This window comes from Gymnogyps californianus, chromosome 5 (assembly GCF_018139145.2).
Source record: "Gymnogyps californianus isolate 813 chromosome 5, ASM1813914v2, whole genome shotgun sequence".
In the NCBI taxonomy this organism is placed as follows: domain Eukaryota; kingdom Metazoa; phylum Chordata; class Aves; order Accipitriformes; family Cathartidae; genus Gymnogyps; species Gymnogyps californianus.
This window is the reverse complement of record NC_059475.1, coordinates 32,860,158-32,875,416: the sequence shown is the minus strand read 5'-3', so window position 1 is coordinate 32,875,416 and position 15,259 is coordinate 32,860,158. Positions and strand designations below refer to the sequence as shown.

At 42.2% G+C, this 15,259-nt stretch overlaps 1 protein-coding gene across 4 annotated transcripts in view; it reads left to right on the top strand.

Annotated features, from left to right (window-relative positions):
• Positions 1–15,259, top strand: part of SMOC1 (SPARC related modular calcium binding 1) — a 137,385-nt gene that overhangs the window by 30,513 nt on the left and 91,613 nt on the right. For all 4 annotated transcript variants that reach the window (XM_050897981.1, XM_050897983.1, XM_050897982.1 and 1 more), the window contains exon 2: positions 12,589–12,760. In XM_050897981.1, the coding sequence (XP_050753938.1) occupies positions 12,589–12,760 (172 nt within the window). The remainder of the gene's footprint in view (positions 1–12,588; positions 12,761–15,259) is intronic.

Genomic DNA, 15,259 nt, shown 5'->3' with positions numbered 1-15,259 from the left:
TTCTGCTTGGATATGGGGATTAAGTGTATGTATAACATGGTGGGGGGGGAAGAGAAGCACTTTGGGAAACGAATTTTGTATCTTGCTGGGGAAACTCATACCAACAACCTGGGGCAGCATCAAGTTACCTGTAAATGCTTCTTCTTTTGAAGATACCCATGTGCTTGCTTCTCCTTCTACATATTAAAAACTGCAGACCTCATTGTAGCAACCCTGACAGCTTAGTGATGTTCCCCCTCACTACAAGACGTTGAGGCGCTGGAGCGTGTCCAAAGAAAAGCAATGAAGCTGGTGAAGGGTCTAGAGAACAAGTACTATAAGGAGTGGCTGAGGGAACTGGGATTGTCTTGTCTGGAGAAAAGGAGGCTCGGGGGAGACCTTACTGCTCTCTACAACTACCTGAAAGGAGGTTGTAGCGAGGTGGGTGTTGGTCTCTTTTCCCAAGTAACAAGTGATAGGATGAGACAAAATGGCCTCAAGTTGTGTCAGGGGAGGTTTAGATTGGATATTAGGAAAAATTTCTTCACCAAAAGGGTTGTCAATCATTGGAACAGGCTGCCCAGGGAAGTGGTTGAGTCACCGTCCCTGGAGGTATTTAAAAGATGTGTAGATGTGGCGCTTAGGGACATGGTTTAGTGGTGGACTTGTCAGTGTTAGGCAAATGGTTGGACTTGATGATCTTAAGGGTCTTTTCCAAACTAAATGGTTCTATGATTCCTTGTAGATCTCAGCGGGAGGGTTCTGCTGGGAACATCATACAAACCATGTCTGTCACTTCAGTGTGGAAAATACTCCTGACCTGTGTAAACAGATTTTCATGCTAAAACAGATTTTCATGCTAGTGTAATAATAATATTGCTGGGTAGTTCAGCAGTAGTGATAAAATGCCACATCTTACTTCCAAGCTATTGCAAGGCATGTGAACTCTACTTGAATAGGATACAAAACCTGGCACACTAACAACTTGCTAGATTGCAGTGGTGTTGCCTAGTTTGACTCTGCAGTAAATGGCAGTGCTGTAGTGATGCTTGGCCTGTTTTTCTTCCTTTCAAGTTCAGCAATCAGCAGCTAGGTTACTGCTGCAACTTTGAAGACACACACAAGTAACTACTGTAAAGGAATTCTGTCTTCAGAAATTGGAAAATGTATTTACTCTTCCGTGTATACAGTAACACTTTTCTGAATGTTGTCTGTCACTGACAGCAGATGATGGCATTAAAGCTAACCATGGTGCAGCTAACAAGGATCCTTCATTCTTGCCTTGCACAAGCACTTTTATCTTAGAACTGTCTCTCTGTAGCTCTTCCAACTCCTGAAGCAACCAGTACATGCATCTTTTCTGTTATGGAAAAGTTTTTATCATATATTTAGATAGTCATATTAAGTGACTTTTTTGAGGTGGGAGTGGGGAGCAAAGAGTTAGTTTCATACCAGCAGAACTGAAGTTCATATCCTGAGCCTTCTGTGCACAGCAGGTTCTTCCATTTATGATCCAGAAAGACTTTAGTAGTGGGGAAAGCTGCTCTGCTACTGCCTGTGCTGTCCCAGAAAGCTTTGACTGCCTGACAGTCCGAGGAAGCATTGTCCAGCACTTAATTCGTACAAAGGGCTAAACTCTGCGGGTGGTTACCCCTACAAAACTGAGGGAAACATTTGGTTTAAATGCAAGTAGAAAGATCAGAATTATTGTAAACACTGTAAAATACAATGCAAACAGAACTGCAGAACAAAGTAATGAAACAATGACTCTTTCCCTTAGGGAGTAAGGGGGAAAAGTTTATTTTTTCTGACTTTTGACAGAGTTTCATCCTCTCCTGATTCTTTCCCTCTTGCTCTAAATTCCTGGCTGGTGTATTTTTTTTCTTGGTTAGCAGGACTGGTTTTTTTGGTTCTGAATTTAAAGCTTGCCTTAGACTTAATGTGTCTGTTTGGGTCACTGTAGGATCCACCAAGGTGGGTTTGGCACTTGAAGCAGTGAGTGTTAAGAACCCAAGCCTGGGATCCTTATGATGACAAAAGCACCCTACTGGAGGGCTATTCTGAAGAGTCTCTGCTGGCCTGCTAAAGCAAGAGTTAAGATTTCTAAATGGTGCCTTTAAATGTTATCATTTGACTTGTATAAAGTTGAGTGTCTGAAAATACCTGTCTGCAGATCAGACATACGAGATCTTAATGTCAAATACCTGTGTGTATTGGTAGGTGGACATCACTACTGCAGTGTTTTGCAGGGGGATCAAAGAGTACCTCATAGCTATTAACTGAACAGTTAATACTTCTGCTAATGAGAATGTGTCTTTATTGTTGCCTCTTAATCCATAGGCTAAAAGTCCAGGGGTAACATAACCTCTATGATATTAGGAAAAAACCTTTCTTTTTAAGAGTGCTGGAATAATGTTAGCCATAAATGTGAGAGAGCTGCTGCTTTCACAATATTGGCAATATGAACTACTCTGTATTTAATATGGGGACATGATATTATGTATGAACAAGGTAGAAGTGCTGTCTTTTCTTTAGTTTCACTGTCTTTGACACTTGAGAGGAGTAATAGAGTAAATAGGGGCAACCTCCTTTATTACTCTGTATAGCTGATGAGACCAGAACCCAACTCTGAACATCTCTCTGGAGATGGCAAGGTAGGCCTATAGAAGGAGACATGTCAAGATAGTTATGTCCCCAGACAGAAGTAGTAATAGTGCTTCAGAAGCTTTGACACTGTAGTGTTGATGATAGTACATGTAAAGCCAAATGAAATGGGGAGAAGCCCCTGATGCGGCCATTTTCCCCTGAGAGTTATCTTTGGTTAATCACTGTCTTTGGATCATGTAGGGGTAAAAATATAGTTAAGAAAAGCGAACTCTTTAATGTTCACAGTACCTCCTTTTTTAATATCCCTCCTGTGCAATGGAATGTCAGTCTTGGCATTCAGTTAGTATACCTCTACTGATGGGCAGCCAGCCCTTGCTGGGTTTTGAACTAATGAGCTCAGCTATTTCTAATATCTACTTCTTGGTTCTGCTGTTGGCAGCAGTAACAACAACCATAATGAAGGCTGGATGCCAGCTTCAATTTGAATGCCTTTTTCAGCATTTTAGAAGAATTGATTTAAGAAGGACTGAAACTTGTAGAGCTATGGAGTTTTAATGGGTGGCATTTTCCATCCTGGAAGATCTACAAGAACAAAACATTTGTGGTCTAAGGAGTGCCGTTGTACAGTTGTATTTCCATGGGAGCTCAACTCCGAAGACATGGCTGCCAAACTGTGTTTGTAAACTATGTTTAATCATCACGTCTCCTCATGTGATGATCTCCTAGCAGAGTAGAGCAGTTCCAGAGACGGTAGTCCTCTTCATATACCTGCCTTGTTTACAATAATAGCGTCTAATACATATGGCTGTGACTGAAGTGAGACACTGGCTGTGGTGTAGGCTAGACAGTGGGGAAAGAGTATCTGGCTTGATATAAGCTCAGTTGTGTTTGGTTTTGCTGTGTGTGCTTACGTAATGTGCCTTGTGTGCATGCTAAAGGGAATTGATGGTACTCACCTAGAAGACAGTGTTCAGGGGGTTTCAAAGCCGTCTTTGGTAAGACTTGATATCCACTTTTTGCAATGGGAGGTCTCTGGCATGTACAGAAGGTTTTTGTCTTATTGGGGAGAATGAGTGATGGGAGGAGAAAATGTGGGTTTTATCTTCTTGCAAGTTTGGGATGTTTAGAAAGCTTATCAACTGACTTGGAGACTTCACGTAAAGTAGGTGCCCTGCTCTTCAGCAATAACACTGTGGAATGAAAGGGCAAAGTACTTTGAGTTCTTGAGAGAAAGACAGCATGAGAAGGTGCTTAAGAGAAGGGGGTCTGGATGAGTTGATGTCAGGTGATGAAGCCAAATTTTAAGGGCTTTGGATTTAAAGGGGAGCCCTTTATAGCTATCAGGCTACTGATGGAAACTCAACAGAGAATATGTACTTCATCAAACAGAGTATGCATTTAAGAATGCTTCAGCAAAACTTGGTTGTAATCAGACATGCTTGCAGTTAATGTGTATCCCCGCATTACACAGCAAAGACTCATGTGAGAAGCTTATTTAATATCAAGACTCTTCTGCCCTTTGAAACAAGGAAGAAGTGTTATGCTGTTCATTACAGCATAGTGAAAGGCTGTTGGCAAACTTGCATTAGTAGAAACTGAGACAAATTCAAGGGAAGGGTCTTGCACTGTTGTTATTGAACAGTGATAGGCCCCAGAAAGGTTCTAGTGGAATTATTAGGAAGGAATTAAATATAGGTGGAGGGGAAGATTACTGTGGAATACACAGCTGGATCTAATAAGGTAAACTTCATCTTCTAAAACTTCAAGAGCTCAGAACTGATGGCCCCACAGCTTGCCCATTCTGTCTGCAGTACTCCGAGCTCTTGTAAATGGGGAAGAAGCTTTCCTAGGCTGACTGCATAGGCAGTCCTACTAAAGGTAGTACAAGAGGGAAAATAGGCTCAAGAAAGTATTCTTTCTTAGCCACTTCCTGTATGTGGCTAAACTTCCCATGTAAGTGCCCAGAACTCTACAAATCCTGGAACTGACTTTTAGTGGTTTATACAGTGGAGGGTAAGAAAGCATGTACTTCAATCTCCTCCATGATTCAAGAGAATCAAGGCCAAGAGGGTTTGCTCCAGATCATGAAGAACGCATGCAATGGTTTAAAGCATTCAGCATGATAGCATTTGTGTAAGGATAGGGATCACTCTTCCTGGAAATCTTGCTTGAGATACTGTCCTTTGTTAAAGTATACGTCTGACATTACTTCAACCCTTCTGCTTTCCTGAGAGCTTCTTTTGAGGAAAACATATCCTGTTGCAATGGAATAGCTGACTACTTCTCACCTTCTAGTGACAGCACAAAGTTGTAATCCTGCTACATTTGCTAGGGGAGAACAGCCTCAACTATCATTATGACAAACTAAAGTAGGGGATATGGTTACTCAAAGGAGACTAACTTGACATAAGTTATACAGCAGGATGTTTTGAGTTTGTTATGCTGAGTCAGCAGAGGACTCCCTAAACCAGAAAGACTGGATCAGGTTATTAAACAATACAGTTTATTAAAGACAAGATTCCACCTTTCATGTCAATGGAAGTTTTGCTGTCATTTTTCTTTGGGACAAGAAGTTCATTGCCTGACTACGCAAACATCTGGATTTTCTATCTGGTTCAACATGTATAGTAGCAAAGCTAAAGAGAAGAAATAGTCCAAGTTAAACATGCCTTCTCTTGTCAATGTATTTGACAAATTAAATTTAATCTCAAGTTTGTTCTAGGTGTACATGTCATCTTGGCTGCAAGAATAATCTGAGTAGGAGGGTGAGCTTTGACAGAAGCTGAAGTAATGTTATTTCAAAGGAATTAAATCAGTCTCTACCTTAATATTGCCAAGCTTACTAGAAAGGTTTAGAAGTTGTGTGTTAGAAATGTGAGACTTGAGCTAAAATTTCTATTTTGTGTTTTAGAGTTTTGGTTTCCTCCTCTGTTCAGTTGATTGGTATACTGATCTGTGGTACAACTTATGAGATGCTTAAACAAACTTGATGTTTATAAAATTGAAGTCACTTTATAAAAAGGCAATACGGGCATGTGGATAAAAATTATGCGGAAGAAGAGATTATTTTAAAATCTGAAATGAACTTCTTGTCCTTGATGTCTCTGGCATTTTCCTTCCCACAAGTCAACTGTAGTTAAGCGCTTGCGTAAACTTGCACCTCAAAAGCAAAAAAGAGGTATAATTTTAAAAGTTCACTCCCTGACTGCAGTGGTTTTTTTTCTGTTAAAAACAAACACAACAGCAAAAAATCCAATGGAGTTTCTCTGGGATGAAGTCAGATTCTAAGGGTTTCTCCTGAACCATATTTTGTAGGTGGGCTCTTCAAATATGCTGTTAGACAACTTCTTTGGATCTAGTGCCTCATCTTCTAAAAGCAGAGCACAGCTGCTGCATCGTATTTGGGGATCAGTTTGTGAAGAAAACCAGAGTATTATTTCCTAGCTAGAAATCATCTAGCAGATGAAGCATAATACTTAATCTCCTTCATTGTAGTGGTTTACACAAAACAAAGATTGAGGGAGGATGGTGGGGGGAAGGGAGAATCACTGCAGAAAAACGAGGTTTCTAGCCTGTAAGGGCAGAAAACTGTCTTGAATTTAACTCATACAAATACATCTAGAGTTTGCCTGCTTTGTGGTGTGATCGCATATGTTTGCCCAGCCTTCACCATCCTCAAGCACAGGCTGTGTGCTTTGAACCCGTTCTTGTTTGCACAGCTGGAGGCTTGGGGTTGAAACATAAGTGGTGCTTTAACTTAGACTAGACTCTTCACTTTGCAGGTGGGATGACTTAAGGAATAAAAGTATTACAATATCCTTCTAAGTCCCTCCTGTCTGGGGAAAGTGCTGTGCTCTTCTAAAATTTGGTGGGAAAGCCTTAAGTCTCAGTATAAAACTGTAGGATGCTAGAAAACACCCACACAAGACTGGAACTTGTTAAGATGCAGGACTTTGAGAAACTTTGGTTTAAAAACATATTCTTAAACCAAGGTCATCCAGATGCGAGTGAAATACACACTTGTGAGCATTTCCAAAAAGGGAATATTAAATCAATCTCTTCGTCCTCCTGGCCTAAAACATGACAGACTTCCCAGGAAGCTCACTTTGAAAGCCTTTTTTCACTAGATAGGTTCTGAGGCTGCATGGGCACTTTCAGGATAGAGGCTGGACACCTTGGTCAGCTGTTGGGAGTTGTGGTGGTTCTGGCTGGTTGATATCTTTCTGCACATGGAATACTGCAAGCCCTGACAGTCCCATCTCTGCCAGAGTTTCTAAGGCTTTCAAATTTTCTCTTTGTATTTCTAGAAGCCAAGCATTTTGGGTCTCTGGCTTAGAACAGGATCTTTGACACCTTTGAGGCCTGCTAGGCTTCTGGTTCCATGGCAGGAAACTTGGCTGAAGTCCCAAACCCATGGTTGAAGTTGAAGTCCTTGCGCCCTGTAGGCAACCTGCCATGCGGCTGAGAGTCTAGCTGTGATTAAAACTGGAACTTGGCTCTAGCTGTGCCTCCAGTATGGCTGGTTGCACCAGTTTGGAGCCTGAAACCAAGGCATAAATCTGTGAGGTTAAAACTAGGAAATATGAAATGATGCTTTCCAACAGCAACAAGAATGTCCAGAGGTTTATAGTCTCCTCTAATATATAAAATAGTATGGTTTTCCTGGGGAATTCTCCCTGGGAAGGACTTGCTCACTTGTACTTAAGACAGGCCAGTCTGAGTGCTTAGATAAATGGCTGGGTGATCCGTGCCATATGAACATACCTAGATCAATCACTTTTTCCAAAGATGTATTCTAAGGGTCTTCAAACTTGAAGTCTGCCAAAACAGGAGTAAGGCATTGCATGTGCTGTTTTCTTGATCTCTCTACTCCTCAGTTTTGTTAGGCAGCAGCCAGCAGTACTAATTGGAAGCAAAGCTGCTAAACAGCAGAGGCACCTCTGTTTTGATCTGTAGTGGACTCTTGTCTTGTAGATTTGTTTCTTAATATACTTGTACTTTCTCACATTCATGTCGCTTGTGTCCCTTGCTCCCTCTTTCCCCAGAAGCCTTGCTAAAGCATGTTACTGTGGTACTGCAATGCCTTGGCCATTTCTCATTACCTCCATCACAAAGGGCTGTGCTGTTCTGTTTGTGCTTATGATGTACCCAGATGGTGAACAGAATGAGTGACCACCAAGCTCATTTTCACTTGTGGGGTCAGACCTTTCTCTGCTAAATAACACAAGTGTTCCCAGCTGCTGTACAGCTGCAGGGAGTCTGCTTTCCTTCACAGGCATTAAAAACCCTTTAATCAGTGTTTGTTGTTTGTCAGCAGTGGTGTTGAGGTGTGGAGAAAAAGAACAGATATGCTTTGTTGGCAAAGTTAACTTCATTCTGACCTCTTATCTCTCCTTTTTCCTTTCAAGTCTGAAGAAGCAGAAAGTAGTTTGGGAAGTGGTTTCTGCAAGCACCTGTGTAAATGTATTTGCTAGAGGAGGAGGTTTATGTCCTTATACAGATACGTTTGACATATAAAAGATGCTCTGAGAGCTGCATTGAACTGGAAGCTCTTTAGGGCAGGGACTCAAACTGACTGGTGTAGGAGCTGTGCAGGCTCCCTTAATGTAAGCAAATGCTACAAAAATACAAATACTGTTGTCTAATACTAGTGTTACTTATGCTTATTTTGGTATTGAGTCTACATTAAAGGGATCTCATTTGTAATCTAGGCAATTTTAACATTTGCCTGCAAAATAGATTGTTCCTGCTATTTTTTGTGGGGTTTTGTGTTTGGTTTTGGGTTGGGTTTTGTGTGTGTAGTTTTTCTTGTTGTTTTTTTTAGTTCTGCTTTTAATAGTTCTTCTCTCATGGAGGAAAAGGGAGGAGAGAAAAGAACTGATAAGCCAGTGACACCATCTCCAGTCCCATTTGTTTTGGATGTAGTCTGTCCGAAACAAACGGGAACACAGATATCAAGAGGCTTTGAGAAATCTTGGAACTAAGATAATTATTTCCCTCTTCTTTCTAGATGAAGCTTGGAAACCTGCTGGTGCTGCACATGTTTGCAGGGTTACTTTTCCCTGAGTCCAGATCTGTTCATGCTGTGTGTCTGTGTGCAGCACCAAGCACTGCTCAGTGAGTGATTCTGTTTGCAAAGGCTGTTTGTGTGGGTGTCCTGAAGCTGTTAGGACATCGAGCTTTGATTTGAGCTTCAAGGGTCATGATGGAACGTTTGGTGTTAAAGGCAGAATACTTTATCTTGCCACCCTTCCCCTGAAGGGACCAGAGAATCACGTTACTGCCTCTGCTGTTTCTGGGGAGGGCATCAGGGCACCCTATGCACATTGCTTGCAGCCCTCTGCCTGGCTCAGCAGTATCTCCTGCAGTGACCAATGTGCTCTTTTGGAGCAGGGCTGTGCTCCTTGGAAAAGCCATGCCTGCTTGCTTGAAGTGGGAGTAAAGAACTGGGAACAAGTAACTTATGAATTGTAGTCCTAGCTGTTAAAATGATAGATTCAAGTGCTCTCCCCATGGGCAGATGCATATTTCAGCATTGATCTGGTGTTTTTCTTCAAGTGGCTGAGGCTGCTTACAAAGAAGGGCAGTTGTGCTCTCGGACAGGCAAAATGCTAGAAAGAAAACTCTGTGCTGGGCGGGAGGGGATGGACACTCAAAACAGCTAGTATGTTAATTGTCTCTGGATGGTCTGTGTTGATGATCATTTCTGTAGCATGAACGCTTACCAGCTAGAAATGGGACAAAGAACCACCATTTTACTATCTGAAAGCTGGCAGGGCTGCTGAGCAAAGACAAGGGCTCTGAGCTACAGTGGAGCAGGTGTCCTACTACCTGTAGGGGGAGTTTTTGAAGTCCTTCAGTGATATCTCCAGGAGATCCAGCCTTTCTGGCAGTGCTGTCTGATCACATGAGAAGAACCCTGATCAGACAGGCATGATCCTGGATCCTTCTGGAAATTAATGCAGACTTTTACAATTATAATCTAGCCAAACAAAACAAGCACCATCTTGTGCAACTATGTAAACCATAAACTCTTTTGGCAAGGCAGGTGTGGCATCTTCAGTGTCTGGAAAGCACCTAACATGCTGTGTGGGCTCCCTACTGTAATCCAAATTACAAATGCTAAAAAGGCTTTGATATTTTTTTTATAATGTGATTCTTTGCTTAATTTGGGTAGGCAAGAACTTCATAGACTGCATTGAGGTGCTCTGCATGTTTCCTCAGGCCCTCATAATTAATCAATGCTGAGCTGTTCCTCCCCATCCCTCTGTGAGGAGGCACCGGAGGAAAGCTGTTCCATAGCCTTAGGTTTAGCTCGTTTGTCAGCCCTGAGAAGGACTTTCCAATCTTCAGAGATGCCCTTTCTGGAAGGAGGAGCATTTCTGGCCTGCAAGGCCCCTCTATATTAAGTATTTTGGTACAGGCTGCAGAAGGCTTAGGTGAGTTTTCATGATACAACTGAGTTTTCAATAAGTTCATAATATGGTTTGATGCTGGGAACCAGTATGCTAGCTTTTTAAGTACACCTCTGGATAGCTCTGATCTGTGGAACTCAGCTTCTGACACAAGGAATTTGCAAAAAGTTTCATGCCAGTAGCTCAAGCCCTCAGTTGTGATAAAAGGCAGATGTATGTGTTCCTTCTAAACCAGAATGGCTTCTGTGTTTAACTGAACACTTAATCGCTGTGTGTGCACCATACTGTGCTATCAGGCAGCTCTGCTTTTAAAGTCTGTTTATACAGACAGCTGAAAAGCCTTGTGAGTCTTTCAGGGTCTCTGACATCACACACTGGGAGGAAGCTTCAACATCTTCAGTCTGCTGCTTTTTGCTGTGTGTTTACAGTCACTGGTGATCTTTGCACCTTGGGGGCTACAGAAAGACATTACTGTAGCCAGAGCAATTCTAAGCTAACTTGATAGTCCAACCCCTGACAAGAACTGGGCAAAAATCTGGTCCAGCTTTACAGTGTTTTTATAGTCTAGTCCAGGTCTCTATAAACCATTTAAAATTGCCTTCAGGTTTAAACTTTCCAATTTCCCATTTGGAACAGGTGTTGCCAGGTTATAGAAAGTGTTGCAGAAAAGGAACAAAAATATTTTAAAAACTCTGTACTGTTACAAATTTTGGCAAGTCTCTGACAGATGAGATTTTTAAAAAGTTTGCCCCACCAAAATTAAAACAAGTGCAGACCTTGCTTACTTTTCCCAGCTGTCATGTTTAAATAGGTTTTTTAGTAATGCATGAGTCTTCAAAAGATCCAGCAGTACAGAGCTAATATGTTTTTATATGAAAATATGCGACTTCTCAATTGTTTTTCATCTCATTTAATTGGGGAGAGAAAGGGGGTGATTTTTTTTTTTTTTTAAATGTCAAAAAACAAATTTCAGAGATGCATGTTCTTGGAGTGGTTAAAAACCAACCCAAACAACGCTTCAGGCAATGTTTTTTCAACAGCTTTAACCTCAAAGCATAGAGCAGACAGCTTTGTAGGCAACTGTAACACCAAGGTGATTATGGCAATGACTCACACTTCCCTGTAAGGCATCCAGCTATCAACACACTTGGAGAGCCATGGCTTTGTGCATGCAGGCAGGGTGTCAGTCAGTGCCCGCTTGCCAGCCAGCTCTGAACTGCTGAGCTCATAACTGCTTTGACAGTGAGCTGGGATATTGGTGTGTTACAGAGCAACTCTGGTCCCCCCAGGCTTGCGAGAGGCTTAAGAGATGGGAGCTTGGGAAGGGGAAGTGCAAGGCAGGTTTAACTTCCCTTTTCTTTGCTTAATCCTCATGGGACTTGTTTCAAGAGACCCCTGAAATCTTCCTGTGAGCAGGTGGTTGGGTTTGGGTAATTGTTAAAGGTCTGACTGACTAACCACTAAGTGGGGTAGCATGGGAAGTGAAAAGTGCTGCTATTATCATGTCCTGCTGAAACTCTATGCCAACAGTTATGGGAAGAGGACTGGCAGTTGGGGTCCTCAGAAAGACAGTATGAACTTGGGACAGAAACCTGGGTGTCCCTATAGGCAGCTCAGAGTACAGCTGAGGGTACAAAAGTAAACTACTGCCAGATGTTGGGATTTGTAGGGAGCAAGCGGACAGAAAATGGGGACTCATTCATGTGCATTGTGGGTTTCTCCATCTCCAAAAGATAAGGCAGAAGCCAAGCTGCCTTCAGAGAAGGGAAACAGCATTTATCATGGTACAAAGGAAATCTTCTGGGCGAGGAATTGGGAGACTGGGGGTTTTTTGCATTGAGAGACTGACAAGAAAGGAGTACCACATTTGTACAAAACAGGCTGCATCCGAACTGAATGCTCGGGAAGAAGAGGTATTCAGAAAGATGACAAATTCAAACTTCTGAAAGGAAATAGCTTTTCACATAGTGTGCAATTAGATTGTGGGATGCATGGAATGCAATTGCCAGCTGGGCAGGATGTCATTGGGAAGGAAGAAAATGTGGCTTTGGGAGCGTGCAGGTATGCTGTTGCAGGTGGTATCCACAGATGACATAAGTAATGCTTTAAAAAACAAATAACTGGTGATATAAAGCTGGCCACATCCATGGTTCAACTACCAAGGCCAATCTTGATAGGTTATTTGGGTTTCTCCGTCCTCGGTGATAAGTTTCTTCGCCTCTGACTAAAATTGTCTCGTACCAGATACTGTTTGCGGCAGGGCACTGGGCTGTTGTGACTCAGTATTGCCCTTCCCGTGTGGGTTGTGTTTGGCTTTGCACATCTTATGTTTTCAGAGGTGAGGCAGAGTGAGTAATGTTTCCGTTCTATTAAAGAAAATGGAATGGCAAAGACCCTTAATTTTTTTTTAAAGATGTACGTGTTTCATTTTAAGTTCCCTTCAGGCAAAGTCAGCTTTGGTAGGCAGCTTAAACTGCATTATAGACTATATTGCTATTGTCATAAAAACAAAATACACCATGCTGTGTTTTGGGAAACCAAACAAAACCAATATTTTTTTCTCCTTCCCTCCTTTTTTTCACTTCAGTTTTTAATAAGCGACCGTGACAGAGACCCTCAGTGTAACCTGCATTGCTCCAGGTCCCAGTCCAAACCCCTCTGTGCCTCTGATGGCAGAACGTACGAGTCAATGTGTGACTACCAGAGAGCCAAATGCCGGGAATCAAGTCTGAGTGTGACACATCGTGGCCGGTGCAAAGGTAGGTGGATTTCAAATGCCTTTGAGGGGAGGAATGGGAGTTCTACCTCATAAGAAACTGGATTCTTAGACCCTTGAGTTTAGTACCATGCTCTGTGAGTCATCTGATTGAAATTGTGCATTCATGTGAGGATGGGTATCTGAGTCTGGGTTTAGGTGGCAGGAGTAAGAACCGACCGAATTATCAATGAAAGAAGGCAAAGGAGCCAGAGACATCACTGAAAAAGGGCCAAAGTATGTGTCTGCAAAGCAGAAGGAGCTGGCCCCATGGAAATGCAAAATCAAATCCTGAAAGAAGAGATCTTCCTTGCTATCTGTGCCGGTGAGGAACTGAGAGATCTTTGAGTGATAGGAATGTGGTGCGGGGAAGAACATGCGATGCACATTAGATGTCTAGTGCCTTTTCAGACATACACAGCCTTTCTATGCTGAGCTAATTAAGAAGACAGAATGCATGCAAGGCTTTACATGGCCTCTTTTTTGCCTGTTTGCTGTTACACATCTACTTAGAAGTGAGAATATTATTTCTCTCTCAATTCTCTCTCAATTCAGCTCTTCAGCATAGTCTAAAGATGAAGTTGAAACTTTTTTAAGGGGTATTGGTGCCTTGTCACACAAATGGTTTGCTTCTGCAGTGAAGTGAAAAATCAAGTTGAGTGCATTTTCTGAGAGCACAATTGACTCAGAGGGCAGATGGCACAGATGTTTTTAGCAATTGGTTAAAGTGACAGGAGAAACTCATTAAAATCCCTGTGGAAGGATAAATAGGCATATGTTGAAGCCTGGCTTTTGTTTATGAAGGCTTTTTTACTACTATAAAAATGTATCTTTGTCAGAATTACTTTTTCTAAAATGGAAATCCCTTTTCAATGTATTGACAAGCTTTATAGTTTAGGTGAATTATGAGCATGACCTCAAATTTTGCTCTCTTTTAAACAGTTTCTCATTTGGAAAAAAGCTTACTTGTATGATTTTTCTTTTTCCTCACCACTGCTGGGTTGCTTTATGGCAGCTTCTCTCCCATAGCATAGAAAGGCCTTTGAATCATGCTGCTTTCTCAGTACTGGAAACCCAGAAGCTTTCTTCCCAGAGCCCAAGAAGCAGTTGGACTGTTCTTGCAAGTGATGCATTTTTGAGTATCGCAATAAGAAGTGGTAGGGTGGGAATCGTACTTTTGCTTTCATCACTTGAGCAGAGTGGCTTAGATAAGCAACTCCATGGCTGCTATTGGCATATAAACTGGCATTGTTCAGTCACTTAAAACATGGTGTTGTGGTTTAACCCCAGTCAGCAGCCAAGCACCACACAGCCGGTCCCTCACTCCCCCCCTACCCGCCCCTGCTCCCAGTGGGATGGGGAGGAGAATCGGGAAAGAAGGCAGAACTCATGGGTTGAGATAAAACAGTTTAGCTAAAGTAAAATATAGTACTAACAATAATAATAATGAAATATAATAATAGTAATGAAAAGGAATATAAGACAAAGAAGAGGGGGGGAAAAAAGGAAAAAACCCTGTGAAGCACAATGCAATTGCTCACCACCTGCTGACTGATGCCAGAGCTGTGATCCGCCCCTCCCGGCCAACTGCCCCCTGTTTATATACTGGGCATGACGTTCCATGGTATGGAATACCCCTTTGGCTAGTTTGGGTCAGCTGTCCTGGTTGTGTCCCCTCCCAGCTTCTTGTGCACCTGCTTGCTGGCAGAGCATGGGAAGCTGAAAAATCCTTGACTTAAGATAAGCGCTACTTAGCAACAAGTAAAACAACAGTGTGTTATCAACATTATTTTCACACTAAGTCCAAAACACAGCACTGTACCAGCTACTAAGAAGAGAGTTAACTCTGTGCCAGCCAAAACCAGGACACATGGGATCTGAGATGTGGTACATCCATATGCAAAAGTGTCTGTTTCTGGAAGTGGAGAAAATGTTGATTGCCAAACCACACAGCCTACTGTATATCATGATTGCAGAGAGTCCCAAAGAAGTAACTGAAGACTTTTTTGTCTTAACCATGGGTAAAGTATACTTTCCGTTCTGCTCTGACACACCTGAAATGTTTAGCTGAAACTACTTGCGTTCTCTTTTCCTTTTTCCTCTTACCCTGTGATACTATACAGTACCTAATAACCTGGGAGCGTTTGACAACTGCAAGTCTTGCTTTTAACCCACTAACACTCCCATGAATCCCTGGGAAGTAGGGATATTCTTTTAACTATCACATTCAAATTTAACCTTGCTGGTAATTCCTATGTGTGCTGCTATTGAAAGGTATTTTGTTTTTCTAGTTGCATTAGGAATATGACCTCTAGTTGTGCCTGAAGATCACTGTTCTTGGCAAATACAGACAGTTGTGAGACAGGTGTGCCTAACTACAGGCCAGGTCTGTATCTTGTGCTTGCAGAAAGGAAGGTATCAGCAGCAGTGTTCGAGCACCTTCTACTGCTGCAGTAGGGTACCAGGTTTACCCTGAACAGCCTTCATTCCTTCTGCGTGACAG